This window comes from Apostichopus japonicus, chromosome 2 (assembly GCF_037975245.1).
Source record: "Apostichopus japonicus isolate 1M-3 chromosome 2, ASM3797524v1, whole genome shotgun sequence".
Taxonomy (NCBI): Eukaryota; Metazoa; Echinodermata; class Holothuroidea; order Aspidochirotida; family Stichopodidae; genus Apostichopus; species Apostichopus japonicus.
In genome coordinates this window covers 16,984,549-17,006,446 of record NC_092562.1, presented here as the reverse complement: position 1 = coordinate 17,006,446, position 21,898 = coordinate 16,984,549, and the positions used below count along the sequence as shown (strand labels likewise).

The following is a 21,898-nucleotide window of genomic DNA, read 5'->3' as shown; positions in this document are numbered from 1 at the left end:
ATTTTCTATCACAATTGCTGAGCTGATTCAAGTAGAATCTAACTTAAGAATCATTATCAATAAATTGCACTGGAAATTAGAACAGTGCTTGGCCCTTTATCCCCCTTCCTCCGATATTCACCCTCCCCGCTTCGTCCGAGACCTCTGATAAAAGTTTGTGCGATGTTTGAACGATGTTTTAGAGTGTTTTGTGGAAGCACCCCTTCTCGCCAGAAATGGAATTCCCCTTGCCCTACACTGTGAATCAGAGAAAACAACGACGCATTTCAACTTGAAAACAAGTCGAAGACCCCACCAGGAAGGTAATATCATATATTTTAGGCCCTACAGACAGTATTCTGCCTGTATGCAGGATATTATATGATACCAAACTACCGAAAATATTTCGTTTGAGATGGACGCTGTGTAATTCGTCTCCTTTCGTGTCAGAACGGCATCTTTCTACCAGTACTTTCTGTCGGAATTTAGTTTTGTGAGACAAAATTTCTCCTCACAGATCTGGTTCTGATGTAACTAAAAACGACTCAGGAAGGCCGTCTCCTGCGATCTAGGGGGTCTTATGTACCCAAAATTTTATGGTACGCTACGCGCCAACCAATGGTGGCGCTCCGCTTAGATAGTATAGTGTCCCCCTCACTTTCTGAAACCTGCTGACGCCCATGATGATGAGAGACATGTTATGTGATAAGTCTATATTCTAGATCCCTGGTAATCAAACTATCTTGATTTGTGGCAACAATTGTCACCTTCGACATATTGGTGATCCTCCAGGGCTTCACTGTTAGGCGGTATAGGCCTATACCTTTGGGAAGTTATTATATGATAAAAGGGTGCTTAGTTGCAAAATTGTCTCATATTTTGCAACTGTGGATGCAATTGATGTTCAAGGCTTTTACACTTTTTATCCACAAATATCGGTAATTGACCTTTTTCCCCCGATTTATTGGCAACCCATCAATATTTTTGCGTCACTGAAAATGGTCGTGACTCCCAATTTGCATACAAGGGATCTATAACATATTAGTCAGTAGGCCGAGATACTAAAACAGAAATATATAATCAGAAATATTTATGTGCCTTTCTGCGAAGCAAAAAGAAATTCGTACATAGTGAAAATGCTGGGCAAAAAACAGCAGATAGTCAACGCTAACTAGACTTCATCGTCAGCTATAAGCATAGTTTTTACTCAGCAAAGTCCACGCAGTCTAGAAATACCTTCAACTACAATGAATGTTTGTGGTTCAGTATCAGATAAACTTATTCAATTAAGCATAATTCACACAACGTATATACACACAGTCTATGTATATAATTATATCTATACTATAATTGTGGGTTGTTCAGTAGCAGATAGTCAACGTTATCTTATAGTCATATACTTGTGGAGTGTTAGCTAAGTGGTTAACGCCGGTGCCTTTCAATCATAAGGTCCCCGGTTCGAGTCACTCCAAGATTAATGTATGTCGTCCAGTTACAGAGTTGTTGACAATTAACAATTCATAATCATGGACGTTAAATATGAATGTGAGAGACTGACTTCGGTCAGCTTGCGGCTTTGATAAGCCAATTAGGCTTCTTCGCGAGTTCCTGCTTGCAGGAGGATCTAATATACATATACCCATACATACAATTCAAACAAACATAGCCAATGCCACACTTCACCCAACATAGTCATCACACTAGGTACATTATCAACTATACACTGTATGTACATTGTTAGTACTGCAGATGTATAATTGCCGTTATCTAGATTTACATTTTATAAGCATAATTCACACGACGAGTATTATAGTCAATGCATTCTAGAAGCATAAATACATATATATATATATATATATATAAAAAATATATATATATGTATGTATATATATATATGTGTATATATATATATATGTGTGTGTGTGTGTGTGTGTATATATATATATATATATATATATATATATATATATATATACGTGTGTAATTCACCAGGATATAATAACATCTCTCAAGAAGCATATATTTTCGCCCATATATGCCCTAATGGCGTGCGCAAGTTTTTTATTTATAAATTCTACCACGGTTCTCAAACACATTATACCAACTTCTAGACAAAACCCTGGGTATTATATCTGATTAAAAGGACATGCCTCTACCCACTCTCTTATACTGTGCCCCCGTTCTTAATAACATAACTTGTGTTTTTTTAGTTCTTTCTCTATTCTGGTGGGAAAACGCCACAAAAAATGGGGAAATAATCAACAACAAAACAGAAAAAAACAGTTCGACTGCAGTGCCCCACATTTGCAATGCTTATAAACATTACGGATTATTCTGAGCATTGTTCAACGTTGTTTTCTTGGTTGTGAAATTTATCCAGAAAACAAGCTTCCAGGTTATCCATGGGTAGATGAATGTGAATAGGGAATTAACGATGAACCCGCCCTGCTTCGCGATACTATATATATATATATACACAGCGGTTCGGCTGTGAGCTTTGGTTTCAAGAATTACGGTTAGAAGGATGCCATAATAGACATCTGCTATAACGTGAGCGGAACAACTTGATTTTTTGAAAATCAGTCATTTTTTTTTCTCAATCTATGAAGGTATACACACCAAATGTTTCGGTGATGTAGCGCATATGTGTGAAGTCTATATGTCATATTGCGTCACCTTCAAGGTTATAAGTATTACTTAAAGTGTAGTCAAGAAATGAGGGGGAAAAAATGTTATCCTTAAAATTTGTTGAAAGTTTGATACGATTCAAGGAAGCAGATATTAATCTGTAATCTAACATTATCATCAACGATATTATTTGACATATGTACTGATGCCGGTTTGTGTATATTTAAAATGCTTAGATTGTATCTTGCTTATTAAAGTATGTAATATAACTTTGTGTGTAGATGTCCATACTTCTACGCACTGTGCTATACAGCATATGCGATCTACGGCCATCTAACAACATCTTGTCGCTTTCAGTCAAAGTGTCAACCGCAATTATAAAGTTGAGCCAAAAAAAAAGAGAGAAAAAAGAGAGAGAGAGAAAATAAAAAGGCAATCAAATTCCACTTTAGAAAGTCTTCTTCTGCATATTTTTTTTGTCGGGCTTTTCTCTATACCTTCAGGTAAAAGCAATTTAAATTTTCTCGCTCACAATGAAATTCCATTTCTTTTTTTGCGATGAAGCGCCGCAACTTATAATGTCCTACAAAAATGCTCGGGTAGGTTGTTAATTGAACGAATTGAAACGAGAGCAAAGAAATATTAGAAGTTATTATCGGATGATGATGATATTATACTCCGGGTGTCGACTCATTTCCTTTCACCTTGCTAATTTATCAAAATAGACTTAAAGAGTAAAAAAATAAACACGATGTACATATAATTAAGAAGAAAGCATAGAAAACACATCGGAATAGTACTAAAAGAGAATCATTTTTGGCAGAAAAACAAAAAAATTAAAGGCCAAAGCACTTGCTTAACATATTTCACGGGTATCAATTTATACCACTGTCTTTTATGCCTTGTTGAAATGTTCTTAACCCTCAAAAAAAAATATATATAAAAAAATAAATCGATTTTGTTCTGCATAGGTCAAGTTTTGTTTAAAACATACACATTTACTTTTTAATATTAACATTTGCAGTGACTTTAATATATTTCATGCTGTTTTATCAAAAAAAAATATGGATTTCGTTGACTAAAATCACATGTATAATACCAAAGTGATTACGTAAATTACGTCATTATTAGCTCATATAAAATTGACCAAGTAACACAAACTTTTAACACGTATACATGTTTTTTATTTCTTTTTAGGAAATGCATTTTCTAATATTGTGTATAAACAGCCAAAGTTTTGAAAAACTTGTTTAGTTATTTGAAAATACCATTTCCCCCCAATCTGAGGCCTACACATGACAACCAGATTTTGTATTTATGATGTATAGAGAAGACAGTGTATAAGCATACGGTAGGATATGGTCATAATCGTATCCATGGTAATACCTAACTCCTATTAGAAACAACGTTAGGATGTACATTATGAATGTGTCGTAAAACGTATGTTCTATAAATTAATGTCTCGTTTTGATAAGATGCAGACTGTTCTCTTTCCAAAACTGAAATATTATGCATCGATTTACGTTAAGTGTATTGGTTGATACTGCAACATGTAAAATCCGCTTAGAGACACTATCCAAATATATTCAGTAGGATGTATGATCACAAGGTTGCCATGACACCACTGGTAAGGTCTTTATAAAACGTAATCATGTATATGATGTGTGTTCTATACAAAGTGTTTTTATGTATGTAAGGTGTAGTTCGAGATATATCATTTGTCGTTTTACGTAAGGAATAACGTACACTTGCTTAGGCTTACGTAGCCTATCACATTAATAAGAAGGTACCCTGTATTTGTTTAACAATAGTACTCTGTTGTTCAGGGTACTGCAGTGATGCATGGGTTCCGATGAATTTAGTGTAGAGGGCAGGGTTTCTAGGCATTCGTTTCATATTTAATTTCATATCTTCTTTTTCTTTATCGTAGTGGAGTGTTAATGGAGTGTTAGCTCAGTGGTTAACGCCGGTGCCTTTCAATCATAAGGTCCCCGGTTCGAGTCACTCCAAGATTAATGTATGTCGTCCAGTTACAGAGTTGTTGACAATTAACAATTCATAATCATGGACGTTAAATATGAATGTAAGAGACTGACTTCGGTCAGCTTGCGGCTTTGATAAGCCAATGAGGCTTCTTCGCGAGTTCCTGCTTGCAGGAGGATCTAATAAACATACAAATACATACATCGATACTTTGAAAGCATAATTCCATAGACTGGCGTACCACATATATTTCACATTTCCTTAACTCAAAGCAAGCTACAAGAGAGTTTATCCCTAAAAACAGTAAACATCAGATCTTCAGCAGGCTTCGGATTTGTGTAGACACGCAAACACACACACATGTTATATACACATGAACAATGTACTATGCCAGGACATATTTGTATCTGTACTATATTTAATGATTTTTTTTTTCTGTTCAACCTGAACACAGTATATTTAATCAACACAAAGATATTTAACTAAGTATATCAATTAAATTCACAAAACAAAACAAACCTATTGGACTTTCTAAAAACAAAAAAATCATAAACCTCCAAAAACAAAAAAATTAGATCAGGTCAAATTCCGTGTTAGACTATTTATGTGTGTAATCATTTCAGCGCATTACGTACACTTTTAGTCGTCATGTCAACTGAATAGTTCCACAGATGTGTTAAAAGCCTTTAAATTTTTCAGCAGTAATTTATATACCTGTTTTTCCACATGGAATATTTTCCAATTATCGTATATATATATATATATATATATATATATATATATATATATGTATATATATGTGTGTATATATATATATATGTATATATATACACTCTAAAAAACAAAGTGCTGAAAACAGCACATAGAGTGCTATTTTACAGCACTTACCAAGAGCCCTATGAGGGATTGCACCCTTAGTGCTATAAACAGCGCTCTCAAAGGTGCTAACCATACAAGCACCTGAAAAGTGCTACAACAGTCCCGCACTTTAAGTGCTACCACCAGCACTGGAAAGAGCAAATATAGCACCTGTAAGTGCAAGTCCTAATTAATCTGTATCACTTGCAAAATATGGAATGCAAAGGGTAGGTCAAAACACAGCATCTCCTGACTGAAATAAAAGGGAACACATTTTATTCTTTTCTTTCTTCCTTTTATTGCTTCCTGTACTTGAGAAATAAAAATTCATAAGTTACACTTATACCAAATAGTGTAGACGGATTAGCTTAAGTATCTCAGCAAACCCTTTGGTTACTATAAATTTAAGGCTGTTGACCAGAAGTGCTAGAGTATATCCATGCATAGTGTTCTAGCCTAACTTTATGTTTACATTTAGCCATGGACGTTACAATTTTCAAACATGATATTAATTTTCTGTATTAGTACTGAGTGATATTTACAGGAGATGGGACTATGCACCCCCAAAATTCAGTAAAATCCAGATTCCAACTGGAAAAGATCTCAGATTGGACGAATTAAATTTAAAAAAAAAAAACATTTTTGACCACCCAATGAGGCTTTGTTCCCATGGTCCCTTATTTTGGACAACACCTTCAAACCTATTCACTCCACTCTTTGAATTAAGTCAAATGAAAATAACACCAACTTGATCCAAAATTAAACTGAAACATAACACTGAATAACATCTAACAGTCTGAATGAATGTTTTAAAACATGATAAAATTAACAGTGACAACACCCAATCAAGAATAAGTTAGGTAAACCTACGCTCCCGAAGGGCGAGCAAGTACCTGACATATTGTGAGTCATTAATTAGTAATGAGTAATTTGTGTGAGTGGCTGTGGCTGAGATCTGGTGCAAGCAGTATCCCTCCCAATTTTATAAGCCCAAACTTAAATCATCAACTGTACAACCTGAATAACTGGTCAAAACCTGAATTTATCCATCATAACCAGGTTCATCTGGAGATGATTTTAGAGATATATGTGGGTCTAAGTTGTGTAGTGTTCAGTTTTGTATTTGTTAACCATGTGTTGTAGGCCTTATATTTCTGTTAATGTCAAAAATCCAACTACACTTTATATAATAGGTATATACTGAGCTCTAAAGGATTACTAGAATTGAAACACTGATCCCAAAGTAAAAACATACGGCATGTTTTTCTACTACAAAATGGCCAATGCAACTTAAGAAACGTTAAGAGAAATCTTGAAAGAGATTAATGCTAGTAATTAAAACGAATAAATTTTAAGACATGCTTGCAACAGACTTTCCTTAATGCTTTTTAACTAAACTGTGAACAGTCTCTACTCCACATTTTGCAAGCAATCCTTATCTCCTTAACATGATTACTTATCTTTTGACCTGTTAGGGGTATGCCATACAACACAGTTTGGATAAAGGTGTAGAAATCTGTGAGCTGCACCGCATATGCTACATTAAAAACATAATGAACTTTCATTAAATTATCTGTAGCTGCTACAATTCCACATGCTTGCCTGGAAACAGGTAGGGCAACTCCATCCAGAACTACAAAAAAACTGCTGCAAGTCAGTCACATTGCTTCCAATGGCCAAGAGGTGTGGCTATTTACTGCTGAGTTGGCTTTTCCTTGCATATTCTTCCACATTTGTTCCGATCTAAGAAGAAAATAAATTAAGCAAGCATTAATTTCCAAAATAGTGCCAATTTCTCTAGTAATCTCTGAAAACTTCAACTAGTCCGGGTGAAAATTAGTTCACATTCTGCTTGCATCACTAACCGTACTATTATGTATCTTGCCTGAACTGCTGCCTGGCTAGTGCCATATTTTAACCAAATATAAAATCCATGTTAATATCTAACCAGCTAAAAAGATATGCAGATATTACTTGATATATAATTAAGGATTATCTGGCTCAGGTACAGAATAGTCTACATTGACCCACATCTGTATCAGATAGTTTTATGTGGTTGACTCTTATCTCCTGAAGGAAAGACACATTTAATAAAAGCACCTACCTGGACCGCCCAGCCCAGATTGAGCCAAGGGGCTGAGGTCTAGAGGACAGAATGTCAGCACCAATATCCCCTAGGCTCAAATGGTTAAAGATTGATCACTCTGCATGAATTTTGGCAGATCTTTCCCACTCAACACACAAAACAACTTACTGGTTGCCAGGCGATGAAGTAACCGACATTGTCATCTCGACTGCATTTTCCACTTTTCCTTGTGTTGAAAGACGGCAATAGGTGAACCAATGCAAAGAGACCGTACATGGATGCATGTTCTAAAGAAGAAAATGAAAAGTTTCTTAATAATGAAAAACATAAAAACAGATTACATATCTCAACAAAACAGATGTATATGTCAACAAAATAGTGTGACGTGTAAGTTAGTAATTGTTTGTTCCTACTACTTGCTCTAGAAATTGCAATATACAAATTACACATAGGCACTGCATGCCAAAAAAAAAAAAAAAAACATTAATCTGATATACTTTTATGTCCACTGAACCCAATTACATAGGCCTATGTCAATTTCACAGTCATAGGTCTTTTCAAAGTTACTAAAATAAATATGGTGGAAGACTGAAGGATTTCTGGGATGCTTCTATAATTGAAATTGGTTAGGCCAGGAAATTAATACTTTTGCTTATTGAATACACTGTTGGATGGAGGAAACTAAGGCATCAAGTGGTACAGTAACTCGTATAAATGAATGAACCAAGCAAGTGGCTATACAGGTACAACCCTACACCACCAGACCTACAACATTGGTTCTAGAATGTTTCTAGAATAATAACACACCCCTCCACCCACAGCGCTTTAACAGTACGTGGCTCAAGAAAATTTCCTTCAGTTTACCCTTACTCCACAGCTGGAAAGAAAGCAAAAGTGAACAGGATTGCCAGCTTAGTCAATTTTAGTGCATGGGCCTAAGAACTGGCTACTGGCTAAATTTTAGTTATAACCTTTGATCTGAAATCTGGATACAAGTTTTAATCCACTGATTTCAACAATTTGCGAGCAATCTGATAATGATCTGGCTATTTTTGATTCACACGCTGCAGCCTGAATTGACACTTAAATGATCTTTGACCTCAACATTCGTGATGGGTCCCCTCCCATGGATCAGTTTAGCCAAGTTAGCTTCAGTACTTGAAAATTCACATAAGACTGCAGGAGATAATACCACTTAATGAACTATCGTTAAACAGGTAGATGCCCACCAACCACATAAGCTCCCACCAGCTTCTATAGTGTCTGAACTTAAGTCTTCTTCAAAATCTAGATTGGAATGTAATTCAGTTTCGGTTTAATCACTTTCATTCATTTCTTCCATGTATGTCTAAAGAAAGTTGGGTACCAGACAAACTGTTAACAGCATTGCCCCTTTTCTGTACATGATTTTACCTATAGCAGTCTTTTAAAGAGCTAACATACCAAATATTCACTACAGAAAACTTGACTGAACTTGCATAATGAGAGTCACATGACTACAAAATGTTAGCACTTTTTTGAAACATACCCTCAGACTTTTCTGTTTCTTCAAATTCAAACTGAAGGTCCCGCAGAGCTGAGTTGGTGAGTACATGCTATGTACTTCCAAATGAAGCGGGAATGTTCCCCCCCATTTCATCAAAAAGTTATTGGCGACCTGATCTCCATACATCTGCTCAAAGTCTTGCAAAATCTACAAGTACAAGAATGGAACAAGAAAACATGCAATGAATCTCAAAACATGTCAGGTTTCTTTCATTTTTCTGCAAAAGCTCGAGTCTATAAACAGTTTCGATAAAAAAAAAGCATGTTTAAAGTTTCACCGAAATTTGTTTCAAATTAATTGGAAAATTTAGCCTACCTATAATCGTTCACTTTTCATGAGAGAACATCTTAAATGAAGCACATTTACATTGGGAGTCATCATTTCAAAAGAAAAACATACTTATAGTAGGCCTTCCTTGATAGGTGCAAACAAGGCAAACATTAGGGTACACAACATTAAGCGATGCATGAAAAATGGGAAACACTATGAAGGTCAAATAAGAATAGGATGTATACAATTACTCTGATCATTATTTTATGTTTACATTTACTTTAATTTTTCTTTAAACCTGAATAATGTATGACTGTGAAGTATGGTTTGTACTTGTACTTTTTAGGCTACTTCATTTTTTAGTCGGCAATCACACACAGACCTTACACTGCAAAATAACATTAACAACACCAACGTTAGGCCTGTTGCCACAATAATGTTAGGCCTAGGCTAGGCTACCACAAATTCAAAGCGTAATATGGAGTGGCAGGTCTTCCACAACGTTCTCTTGTGGTCGTCTAGCGGCCATTGGCTCATATTCTTTAGGCATTGGCATATAAACCAATACTTATTGCATTGGGCCTGCCTCTCTTATACGTTAAGACTCTGTGATGGCCACTTGTGCAAACACAGTAGACTGTAGTACCAGTAGCACACCTCAATCGAATCACCATTGGCGGCCATAAAGTTAGGCCTTATAAATGTTACAATAAGGAGGTAGGCTAGGCCTATAAACGCCCAATCATAAACTTGGCATAGCCTAATGTTATATCAGAGCGCATTTGGCATTTACATACGTGAATAGACCTATGAAATATGTGGTAGGCTACCATCACTAAGACGTCGACAGAGGAATTATTTCAAGGGAATTCCCGACGTCATCAGCGAAGCTAGGTTATTGAAAACATGAATGATCACTCAAATTTCATAAAAGGTCGCCATATCAGCTTTCAAATATCCTTACTCTGGTGAATATTCACAGATTTCAATTCAGAAACTTACGTCTGCCGGTGGAACGTTCGTCAGTTGTCACGTCTAGCGATGCGATATGCAACTATTTGGTTATAACCAATAGCGTTGTTGCATGTTACTGACGTCACCGCCTTCAGCCAATCAAAAGTTAATACGAAACTTTCAGCACTTAATAAGTGCAGTGCATCACAACTACGGCGATAGCACTTTGGTATGGTGCAAGTTATTTAACACTTGAAGGTTGAGATACTAGCTCTTAAAGTGCTAATTGATGACTAGCACCGTGTTGGAGCTACTAAATTAGCACTTCAGTTTTTAGAGTGTATGTGTGTATATATATATATATATGTATATATATATATATGTGTATATATATAAATATGTATATATATATATATATATATATATATACATATATACATATATCGCAAATGATTTCGAGTTGGTCAGCATCATGTTTGATCTCTAAAGTAAGGCAAAATATGTCACCAAAAACAGAACTAGTATTGTTCGATACAGGTGACAAACGCCTACAGTGGAATTACGACCTTCCTTACCGGTTTCGAACCTCTGGACATACAATCAGCGTCCATAGCCTAGTGGTTAGGGTGTCCGCGTACAGAGCGGAAGGCCCGTGGTTCGAATCCCGGTGGAGGCTGAAAGTTTTTTCACTGTTCTTGATTTTCCAACTCATTACGATTTTCATTTATATATGTATATATATATATATAAACGTGAGAAAGTTGAATTTGGGGAGACATTGTCACTTAACACATCATATAACACATCACATCTGACAGATAAACACTGTCACATAACACATTACTGTGGTACTTCCGACAAACTGACCAAAATGTTCCTTTCGCAGCCTCTAAGAGAAGAAATCGCTCAAGCTATGACACCCTTCGCGACACTCTATCATTTATTAAATGTTGCTAAGTGACTAATACATGAATTCGATCCCAGCATCAACCTCTTGTCACTCAAACACTCGTTTCAAATTCACCATTAATCACATTGAAAAAGCAGTTGAACTGAAAAATTTACAAAATTATATGTATCTCGTCCTTTTGCTTCATTATGTCAAATCATACGTGACTAGCTAATGACTTACATTAATGTGCGATTTTAGTCTCCAATAACGTCGAGAAAATCATCAAAATCACTCAAAAAGAAGAAAACAGGTTGAAAAAAAAGGCTTGAGTCATTAACAACCAGACACTAGAAGACGACTTTATATGATGCAGACACGACATGAATCTTTGCCATAATTTTAAGTTGAAATTCTTTTCGTGTTATCACATGCGCATTTTTTACGCACGCAGACACACAAAAAAAAACTATGTGTGTGTGTGTTTGTATGAACTTATATTTTCTTCTATACATTCGTTATCTTTTTCCATTTCTTATTTGAAAGAGATGAACTTACATCCTAAAATAACTGTACCCATCTGATTAATGGAGTTTCTTCTTTATTAATCTTTTGCGTTCTCCAGTTTCATGCCCGTCCCGTATTTGCCTCTAAAATATTCCTTTTGGTTCGTAACTTTTAGCTGATTAAATAGAAATCTTATAATAAAACTTCAATATACCTTGAGGATTTCTTTAGCTTAACAGTGCTGCTGTCTTTCTCGAGAAAAAATAGAGGAAAAAATCATAGAATATGACTTTACCTTTTTTACACACAAAAAAAAAAGAAGAAAATAGTAAAGACAAATATATAAATAAGTAAATATAAGACTAAAATGAAAGTACCCTTATCTCCCAAGGGGGTTGAAAACCAAGCCAGTCTTATACGAGAGAAAAGAAAGATATAAGAAGTGCCTTTTGGGAATTTCAGGCAGAATAATGGTAAGTGATCGAGACATATATATATAAGAATTGTAAGAAAAGGTTATATTACAGACATATGCAAAGATAATTTATACCCCAATGTGGTTATAAGCAAACCTGATTTAACTAAGTACATAAAAATGTTGGATGATAATATATATAGATACTTTTTTTTGACAATTTACCCTAACGTAATCAAACCTCGCCACAATATTATAATTGTGTGATTAACACTCAAGTGTAAATTTGCCAATTACATTATGTTGACATATTTATTGATTTTTATTGAAATACTAATAAACTGAATCAACACTTGTTGTTTTGTAACTTTTTGTAACCTAAAGAACATCCTATATGATATAACAATCATATGTTTTAAACATAATATCTCAGACCATAAATTTCTTATGTTTTTCTTATGAAGTTTTGTGCTGCATCTGAGGTACTGGCCCATGCAGTGGTGTCTGTGTTAGACTCGGTAGCCCAGTCACTTTATTTGATGAACCTCAGATATTCAATTGGCCAATTCTCATAAACTTAATTATGATGTAGAAGTACAACTTGGACTGATAAAGAGGTGTTGTGTCAACTGTCTCTGATACGCCCTCTATTTATAAAATTAATATATAAAATTAATATATAAATATATATTAATTTTGCGCCTCAAGACTTCCGGTAAAAGGATTTCCCATGCATTCACTGCAGTTCGGTCTTCCTTCTTTTCCTGCAGCTAAGATAATGTTATAAGTTTACAAATTTAATTGGCCTGCTATTTCTTGACAGGTTATTATATCGCGATTTCAATGTAGCTATACAAATACAATGTATGTGGTGTCGTGTGATGAAAATAGTCTTTTAATTGCTTACCGTGAAACAGCCACAAATGTTGTTTTCATGTATAATCGCCGCATGTGATCTAATTATACTATGCATGTGAACAAACACCCATGACCTCAACGTCATCATATTACGTCATATATATATGACGCGACATCCAGGTTAAAAGCAAGTAATCAGTGAAAGAAAAGCTTTTAGAATTTCGTGTCTTTCGTATATATATATACATACTTTTCTGAATTATCATCTTGTAGTGGAGAAAACAGCTGTCCATCCTCAACAGACACGTGGCTATTAGACTTCTCTTTCTTGAGCTTATGATCAGATTCACAAGATAGAAGAATGAAGAAATGAGACAAACTGTGAAATAGAAGGAAAGAAAGAAAGATGAAATCATTATCATTATTAATGAAATCAAATATATATATATATATATATATATATATATATATATATATATATATATATATATATATATATATATATATATATATATATATATATATATATATATATATATATATATATATATATATATATATAAACAATCAACTAAGTGAAACGGGCACTATTGAGGATCAGATCTGATCATGTCTTATACAGGGAGGATCAGATTTGCGACATAAATAAAATGTGTTTTTATTTCTGGAAAGTGGTGGTGATTTGTTGTGGTAGTAGTGGCTGGGAGGGGGTGTGAGGGGGAAGGGGTTGTTTTGCTGTTGTAGGGTAGATCGTTGGGAAATGAATTTGAATGCGTTAATAATCACAATTCTTCTCCGTATTTAGTTCAAATGTTTCGGGCGACATTTGTCTCACGAAAGACTTGAAGACACGTGATCCGGTGAAATTGAAATACTTCAGCTAATACTTAAATATGGACACTCATGGTGACAGCAAAATCTGATAAACCTGTGCAATTTCCTGAAAAAAAAAGCAAATTCCTAATCTTTACGTTTTCAAATAGATATTATCGCTTCTTTTTATCTTTCAAATGTTCATGAAAAGATTTCGCCTGCAGTTGACGTCACTTCCGATAGCTAAAGCCCGAAGGTATATCCTGTAGGCTGAATTCATATTTAACCTTGATAAATTCTTAATATCATCAAAATATTCGTGACTGTCACAAATCCTTCCCAAGGATGTTTTATCTCGATCAGTGTCGGAATTAAAGATTGGAATTGACGTTTTACACGATTTTTTTTCCTGTAAATTTATATCTTCTAGTATTTTTCTTTTTTAAATCTGACCAACAGGTAACCTTTTGGGGAGATATTAAAAACCCTCTGATAACCAACGATTTACATTCTAATGAATATATTAATATTAATTAGTTACAGAAACATCATCGGAAGAAATACGTAAGGTATATGCCTGGTAACAGTTTTCGTAACGACATCCTACTTTCTCAACAAATCTATATAGTACGGTGGTCTATATAAACAGACCATGCATATACGTTAAGGATTTCTTGTTGTACGAGGAGATGCAAATTGCTGTCAATAAAGCAACGGCAGTATAAGAACAGCTCTTTCAGTTGTTTTTAATGTACTTCTGTATGCTATTTACGTGACACTAAAACTCTATAACAATGCTGATATTCTCTTCAGAAAAGTCACCCAATATCGAGCTTTTGTTCGAAAACCATATAGGCTACATGTTATTGTACTCATATACACACACTCAGCCCAGTTCCCGTACATTTACATAGGTTATGACCACAATAACGTATCGATGTATCTAGGCCAGCAGCTTGAGTATACAGTCAATTGTATTCTATTTTGATATAAAGCGCGAGGCTCGGGTTCGATTCCCGGAGGAGGCTGAAAGTTTTTTCACTATTTTGGATTTTCTAACTTACTACAATCTCAATTATATTTTTATATATATATATATATATATATATATATATATATATATATATATATATATATATATAAATATTTTTGATATGTAATTGATATTTAATAACATGACAGCTAAAAAAAAAACAATGTCTTGGAGACAAAATGTTGAGAATCGATAATAATACAAGAATCATATTTTCGCTCATATTAACCTTCACTCCGTGGGAGAATCGTTAATTGTGACTTGGTTTGGACAATTCAATAGTTTTTGAGTATATGTAGTACTCGGTAAGTTGTGAACACTGGTTCACTAAACGCAAAATGTCGTCTTTTAGGTAAAACGTATACTAAATGCTAATTTTCCAGTGCTTCCGGCAAAATATGTCTACGCTAAGTGGTTCTGCAAGTTATTGACTAAAGTAACATATCCTTTTCCTTAAAATCCATACATATAACTTATTGTGACGACAGTGCAACAAACTAAATATACAATTTCTTTCCAAATATATTTTGGTGGTGACCGAATGAACCCTTTAAACCGCAAACTACTTACTTCAGGCTTTTAGTGGTATAGGTGGACAGTGAATCATGAATTATTCATGAGTTGACCTTAGCATAAACATGTATGGATAGTTATCAGTACTATACCTATACATATACGTAAAGTGACGACCTTTTAAAGTGGGGAGGGATGATGGGGTGGGTGGATGACGGGGGATGGTGGGGGGGGTGTCATATTTATTTAACTTAGTTCAGTAAAATGTCAATAAGACACATACCTGCTTAGTTTCAACTAAAACTGGTAATTACCAACGTATATTACGGTATCGCCTTGTAAACATATTTTTGTCAATCTTGAATTATACAATTCACAAGTCACAAAACCAAAAAAAAAAAATCAGAGACTGACTTTAATGCACATATAATTTACAACTCGAAAATGAAGGAAAAAACTAAACTCCCAAGTATCTTGGTATGCTTAAGCATAAAGAAGCACTGTCGGTCGAGACCAGGCCCGGCAAAATTGACCCATATTTTGGGAAATTTGAGCTCATCCGATGTGACATATTTAGCACAAGAGAATAATTGCACTGATTCAAGGCAATGCGTCATACTGTGGATAAGAGCATTGGTGAAACAATCCGTTCCATCGCTATGGTAATCAAGTGATATACTATTGTCGTTTAATTGGTACATGTTTGTAATGTAATACCGAAACTAAGCACCATTTTTGACGCAAAGCGCGTTCATTATAGAGTATACTCCTCATTAAAGTGTGTGCTGTATCGCTTTGTATTATGTAAAGGAGAAGAATATACTACGGTACTTAGTATGAAGATGTGACGTGTCTCGTTAGAACTCAATATAATAGTATGATGGTCATTCAAATTGATTCTACGTTTGCCTATATATATATATATATATATATATATATATATATATATATATATATATATATATATATATATATATATATGAAACAGTGGTCCAAAACAGCAAATTGTATTTGATTTACAAAATGACCATTTATTGCAAGTGCTTGATAATCATAACACATGTTGGTAACCCATGGCGAATGAATGTTTGGTATTGCTGTATGCTCATTTTTCAACAGAATTATCTGCTCCATGAATTCCAAATTAAAACAAACTATGAACTTTTTCGCTTCTTCCTGCTTGGATGAAATTGTAATCTATATAAAATCACTTTGTTGTTGCCAGATAACTTAAACAATTTCACCAAACATATTAACAATAATCATGCTATTGGAATGGGGTTTTATCATTCGATGCAGAATATTGAGGGGGAAAAATGATAAAAGTACGATAACTCTTAGACGCTCTAATATATTTATAATATATTTCATAATAAATTTGAAATTTATTCAACCCGCTGTGACACTGCAGTATATAAGGTTAACAGCGTGAGGTTCTTTGTCGTATGTCATACGAAAGATTCGATACAACTAACAATTCTCATGCGAAGTATATGAATCATTTAACATCTTTTCCACGCAAACAAATCTCCTACACGTGAAGCCATTTGGAAGGAGAATAAGTAAACAAATAAGTAAATAAATAAAGTAAATATGAGAATTAAATAAGACCAAGTTAAAAACAATTAAAATAATAAATGAGAAGGATGCTTTGTAATCAACAAGTGTCTGTCGTTAGCTGTAAATATATAAATATATATATATATATATATATATATATATATATATATATATATATATATATATATATATATATATATATATATATATATATATATTGGTCGACAATGGCTCAGTTCAATTGCAACGTGTTCTCAACTGAATATAAATAATGTAATAATTGAATTGCCTAATTAAATTACGATGGATCAATCTCCTGCACCAAAATTTCTTTTCTTGAAAGTATTATTCTGGGTAATTCTTATATGGAATGTTCATGTCCATGCAGGTAACACCCGTTTTCTCAATAGGTCAGCACCAGTTTAAAAATATTAAATCAATCTAATCGAAAGGGCACATTTCTTAATTAATGGGGACATTTTGTTTGGGTCGCATAAGTTCCCAATGTAATGCACAAGTATCGACTGCTTTGAAATACGGGTCAACTTTACGATGAATCTTTACTATGACGTCACACATGGTATTTTAAGACGACCAGCATCCGAACGTCCGTCTTCAATAAAATGGCCAGAATTGTATGCTCACTGATGTCGTAATATATACAATGACCTCACTTTAATTATGCTATTGGGTTAGTTTCACCTTACTCCAAATTGAGTTTTTATTATTCGGCATCAAATATATTCACATACTACGATGGCACGTTGAGAATCAGGTTAATAAGCATTCATGGGAAGCCGAATAACACCAATGTGTTTGTTCATCAAAGCTGTACTGCACACGTGTCTCTATGCATGAATGATTCAAACCCTCTAAAACAAAATCCCCCAGCAATATATGGCAATTTTATTCCTTTTTCGCGTTCCATAACAGTATGGACAAAGTTACACGATTTTATTGCGCAAACATCTTCAAACGGTAATAAGAGGTACAGAAGGTATAACGAGGGCGGCTGACCTGTTTTTTAATCGGGTATCACGGTTTACTTTGGAACAAAGTTAAGGTTTTGAAAAGAGATGCAAGCATGTACTAACCCCGCGGCGCTGAAATTAGAAATTTGATGATCGTGCCAATTACTTTAAACTGAACTCATTGTTTTCGGGGTCGGGTGGGGGGGGGGGGAGACGGGGGGATACCTTACGCTTGGTTAGAGGAAAATATTTAAGTTTCCATGTAACAATACGAACCAATCCAATCCCCCCTTCCATGAGTGTGTGAAACTGGGGTGTACGGTATATACGGTATTATATGCATGTGTGTATATATGTGGGAGGGTTGATTCAAGAGTTATTTTGACTCACTATTATTTCATTATTATAACTTCTCTAAAACTGTGAGACAAGTTATTGTACGTTATCGAGATTATTAAGATCATTTGAAGTGGATGAACATTGGTCAAAGGTTGGAGCTGGGGTAAGTGGGAAGTGTGGGGGGGGGGGAGCGGTGGGCGGTAATGAATGCCGCTTCTACCAGTCATTGGTGATATGATGCTACAGTCGCATGGATTCCTTGGAGACATGAGAGAATCCTTAATACGTTCACGATGACGTCATCAACGTCTGGCTAGGCTCATCCACTTAGTGGTTCTATCCATCCTCCACATTATCCCGATTGATCCAGATATGAAGAGAGACTCAACTATGACACTTGCTTTAACGTGGTTCGTCGCAGTCAACGCTGAATAAACTTTGTATGACATATTGTAGCTTTTAGCAGACGCAATAAATGACGGCAATTCACATACTTCATTATACCGTATACACTGAATGCTGTGTTGTTAGGACTTGCACGGGATTACGAATATTTAAGCAAATATAACGGCATGTATAATAACATACACGTATATATCGTGTATTGCACACTCGTATGCGTGGTTGGTGTGTGTATAACACATTTTCATTATATATGTATAAGCTTTCAAATAAAGTCGATTTCGTATCCTATCCTGCATATGTTGTTTTCTAAGACGTTTTCTGAAAGCTAGGTTATATTCCCAAGCATATATCATGCATGCACTGTACATGAAATTGTAATATATTGGGAAGAATAAGGCATTTCCACAACCTGTGGTAATTACAAAGTTACGCTGTACCGTATCCAAACACAGATACACACACACACACATATATATATATATATATATATATATATATATATATATATATATATATATATATATATATATATATATATTTATATATATATATATATATATATACATATATATATGTATGTATATATATATATGTATATATATATATATATATTACGTTTTTCATTTATATATATATATATATATATATATATTTATATATAAATATATATAGATATATATATATCAGGGTTGTCCAACCTTTTGCAGAGGAGGGCCACATGGAATGATTATGATGAAGGAGGGGGCCACATGAACCCTACGCTCGATCTTTTGCCCGAAGCCCAAGGCAACAAAATGTGAGCACTGCGCGCGGAGCGCACTGATTTATATTCCTTCCTGATGAAACAGATGAATAAAGTACAGCCCCCACCCCCTCCTCCGCTGAGAGTGTCACACAAACTGACCTGTATGCAGTTTTTTGGACCCAGAAGGTTCGAATGATTGATTATATAGCTTCAAATTGTTATCAATAAATCTGCTCACTAAAATTTCGCACCGTACAGCATCTCTGGCGGGCCGGACGCAACCCTGCGACGCAACCCTGACAACCCTGATATATATATATATATATATATATATATATATATATATATATATATATATATATATATATATATATATATATATATATATATATATATATATACCATGTGTTGGGGTGAATCTATATACGTGATGTATGTATATACCTGCTATGTAGTTGTACGTCATGTAATTTCGTTAAGTGGAACTAAGGATTAGTAATAAATCTGTCAAGATTCGAAACGTGATATTGGATGACCGACTCATCCAGGGTAGAAGTCACGGAAACGAATACAATTAGAGAGACAAGACAGAGAGATAGCGGAAAAAAGGAAAGGCGCCAAAATGAGGAGAAAAAGAAAAGAAGAATGGATTATAAAGAAGTATTTAAGTCTGTAATTTACCACAAGTGTTGAATAGAATAAGCTTTTCAACTGAACAATAATTCGCTTTTTAATAATGGAAATATATATTTCGAGGTTAATTCGTGCAGTCAGCAAAACCTTAAAGCAGTATGTAGTCTATGGTTTACATAGTAGGAATATGCTTTTTTTCATACTTGAATATAAAGCAAATAATTCCACCTAATACAGGCAATAGATTTTAAGGAATTGATTGGTCAATGTGGATTTTCTTAATTGATGCGGATTAAAGCAGCATTTTGCGTCCTTTTCTATGATTTTTCTCAACCTCACTGACTCCACTATGCCATAACGACATACATAACTAGCTTATCTATTTATATTTTACTTCAAATGGTGGCATAAAAGTCGAAAAAATTGCAACTTTCAACTTTGTTGTTCTCCAAGATATTTTCCGTTGGGAACCCAATAAACCTCGCCCATAATATGAATATTTAAACACTGCGAACGTCATTGACAGATACGTAATATAACACCACGCTTGATTTGTGTACAGTCTATATGGCAGTTGTACCAGAGAGTTGCATAACAACTCCCTGGTTGTACCAACGCAAAGTCTTGAATCTATTTTTAGCAACGGCTCATAACTAAACCTGCATCTCTGATTGGTTGAATTCAAACTAGTGGGTTTGGGAACTGAATGCGATTAATTTTGTATGTGGAATACTCGCCAATTAACGTTTTTGGCAGGGAAAAACTTGGCTAATATCTTAATTGCTGTTTTGTGATTTGATGTATGTAAAAAACTCGATGGACATGTCAAAAAGTAGAAAACGGCGACCAAACGCAAAATGCTTATGAATAAACATACTATTCACTGATTGGTGGAATTCAAACTAGTGGATTTGGAGATATGAAAACTTTGTCGAGGACACTTTTACTCGTTATCGACATAAATCGTTAATTACTCGCTAATTAACGCTCTTGGCAGGGTGAAACTTGGATGGCATCTTAGTTTGCTGTTTTATGATTGATACATCTAAAAAAATCGATGCACATGTTAAAAAGGTGGAAAAAGCGACCCAACGCAAAATGCTGCTTTAAACCACCAGCATGCCTAAATTGCGGGGGGGGGGAGGGGAGGGGGGGATTAAATAAAGAACGAGACGTAGCAACAACAGATCACCTTTTCTATACCCTCAAGCTATTTTTTTTTTATTCCGTGGAATTTATGTAAGCTTATTAAGTCTATGCTACCCGTTTACTATACGATTTGACATTTGAAATAGAAATATATTCGTTAATTTGGCCTGAACACTATGACATTTAAAGTGATCTTTTCGTGAGTAAAAAAAGTTCAAATGATGAATGATAACAGTCAGCCACTATTTCCGATCACATTTTGGATAATCTATTTCTGCTAGATAGCATACACTTGAACAAGACTGCCTTAAAATGCAATGGCGCGAGAGTGTCTGCTTCGTTACCTGAAACGTCTGGGTGATCTTTCTCGATGACTGGTGATCGTTTTCCCAGTCTCAAAAAGACCATTTTTTTATAGGCCTAACCTTAAATGTGGTTAAAAGCTAAACTGATTAAGCGAGAGGCTTGTGTTTTCCTCTTAACGTCGGCGACCAAGCAATTAAAGATCTTTATTTACTTCACGAAGCAAGTTTCGAGACCCTGGTAAGGGTTTGATTTTACTGCAACTAAAGACTTGACCAAATTGATCTATACTACACAAAACAATGCAATTTATGCGTTCGAGTAGGGAGTTCTTTCCAACCTACAACAACCAGCTTTTGAGAGTAATATATATATATATATATATATTTTTTTTTTTTTTTTAAAGAAAAAATAGGAAATAAGATTGTTCACACAGGAAACTCTTTTAATAATAGTTAGTA

General features: G+C 34.6%; 2 protein-coding genes across 4 annotated transcripts in view; both read right to left on the bottom strand.

Moving 5' to 3' along the window:
• The window catches only part of LOC139980243 (uncharacterized), a 116,927-nt gene that overhangs the window by 17,573 nt on the left and 77,456 nt on the right, over positions 1 to 21,898 (bottom strand). For both annotated transcript variants that reach the window (XM_071991786.1, XM_071991794.1), the window contains one exon: positions 13,224 to 13,352. In XM_071991786.1, coding sequence (XP_071847887.1) covers positions 13,224 to 13,352 — 129 coding nt within the window. The remainder of the gene's footprint in view (positions 1 to 13,223; positions 13,353 to 21,898) is intronic.
• On the bottom strand, positions 5,445 to 10,644 carry LOC139972959 (uncharacterized). 2 transcript variants are annotated; one of them, XM_071979285.1, is made up of 4 exons: positions 10,315 to 10,644; positions 9,063 to 9,227; positions 7,703 to 7,821; positions 5,445 to 7,191 (listed from the first exon to the last, which is right to left on the bottom strand). In XM_071979285.1, the coding sequence occupies exons 2-4, from the start codon at positions 9,204 to 9,206 to the stop codon at positions 7,107 to 7,109; spliced, it is 348 nt and encodes a 115-aa protein (XP_071835386.1). In that variant the 5' UTR covers positions 9,207 to 9,227; positions 10,315 to 10,644; the 3' UTR covers positions 5,445 to 7,106. The 2 variants fall into 2 exon arrangements, with proteins under 2 accessions (XP_071835386.1, XP_071835380.1); XM_071979279.1 differs by having other exon boundaries at positions 10,353 to 10,644.

Bases quoted from the DNA above. Each gene is read 5' to 3' on its own strand.
- LOC139972959 (XM_071979285.1), bottom strand. From the start codon at position 9,206: ATGTATGGAGATCAGGTCGCCAATAACTTTTTGATGAAATGGGGGGGA. The intron at 7,822-9,062 runs GTATGTTTCAAA...TTTCTTCTTTAG, and splicing joins AGAAACAGAAAAGTCTGAGG to AACATGCATCCATGTACGGT. The intron at 7,192-7,702 runs GTAAGTTGTTTT...TTTTCTTCTTAG, and splicing joins ACTTCATCGCCTGGCAACCA to ATCGGAACAAATGTGGAAGA.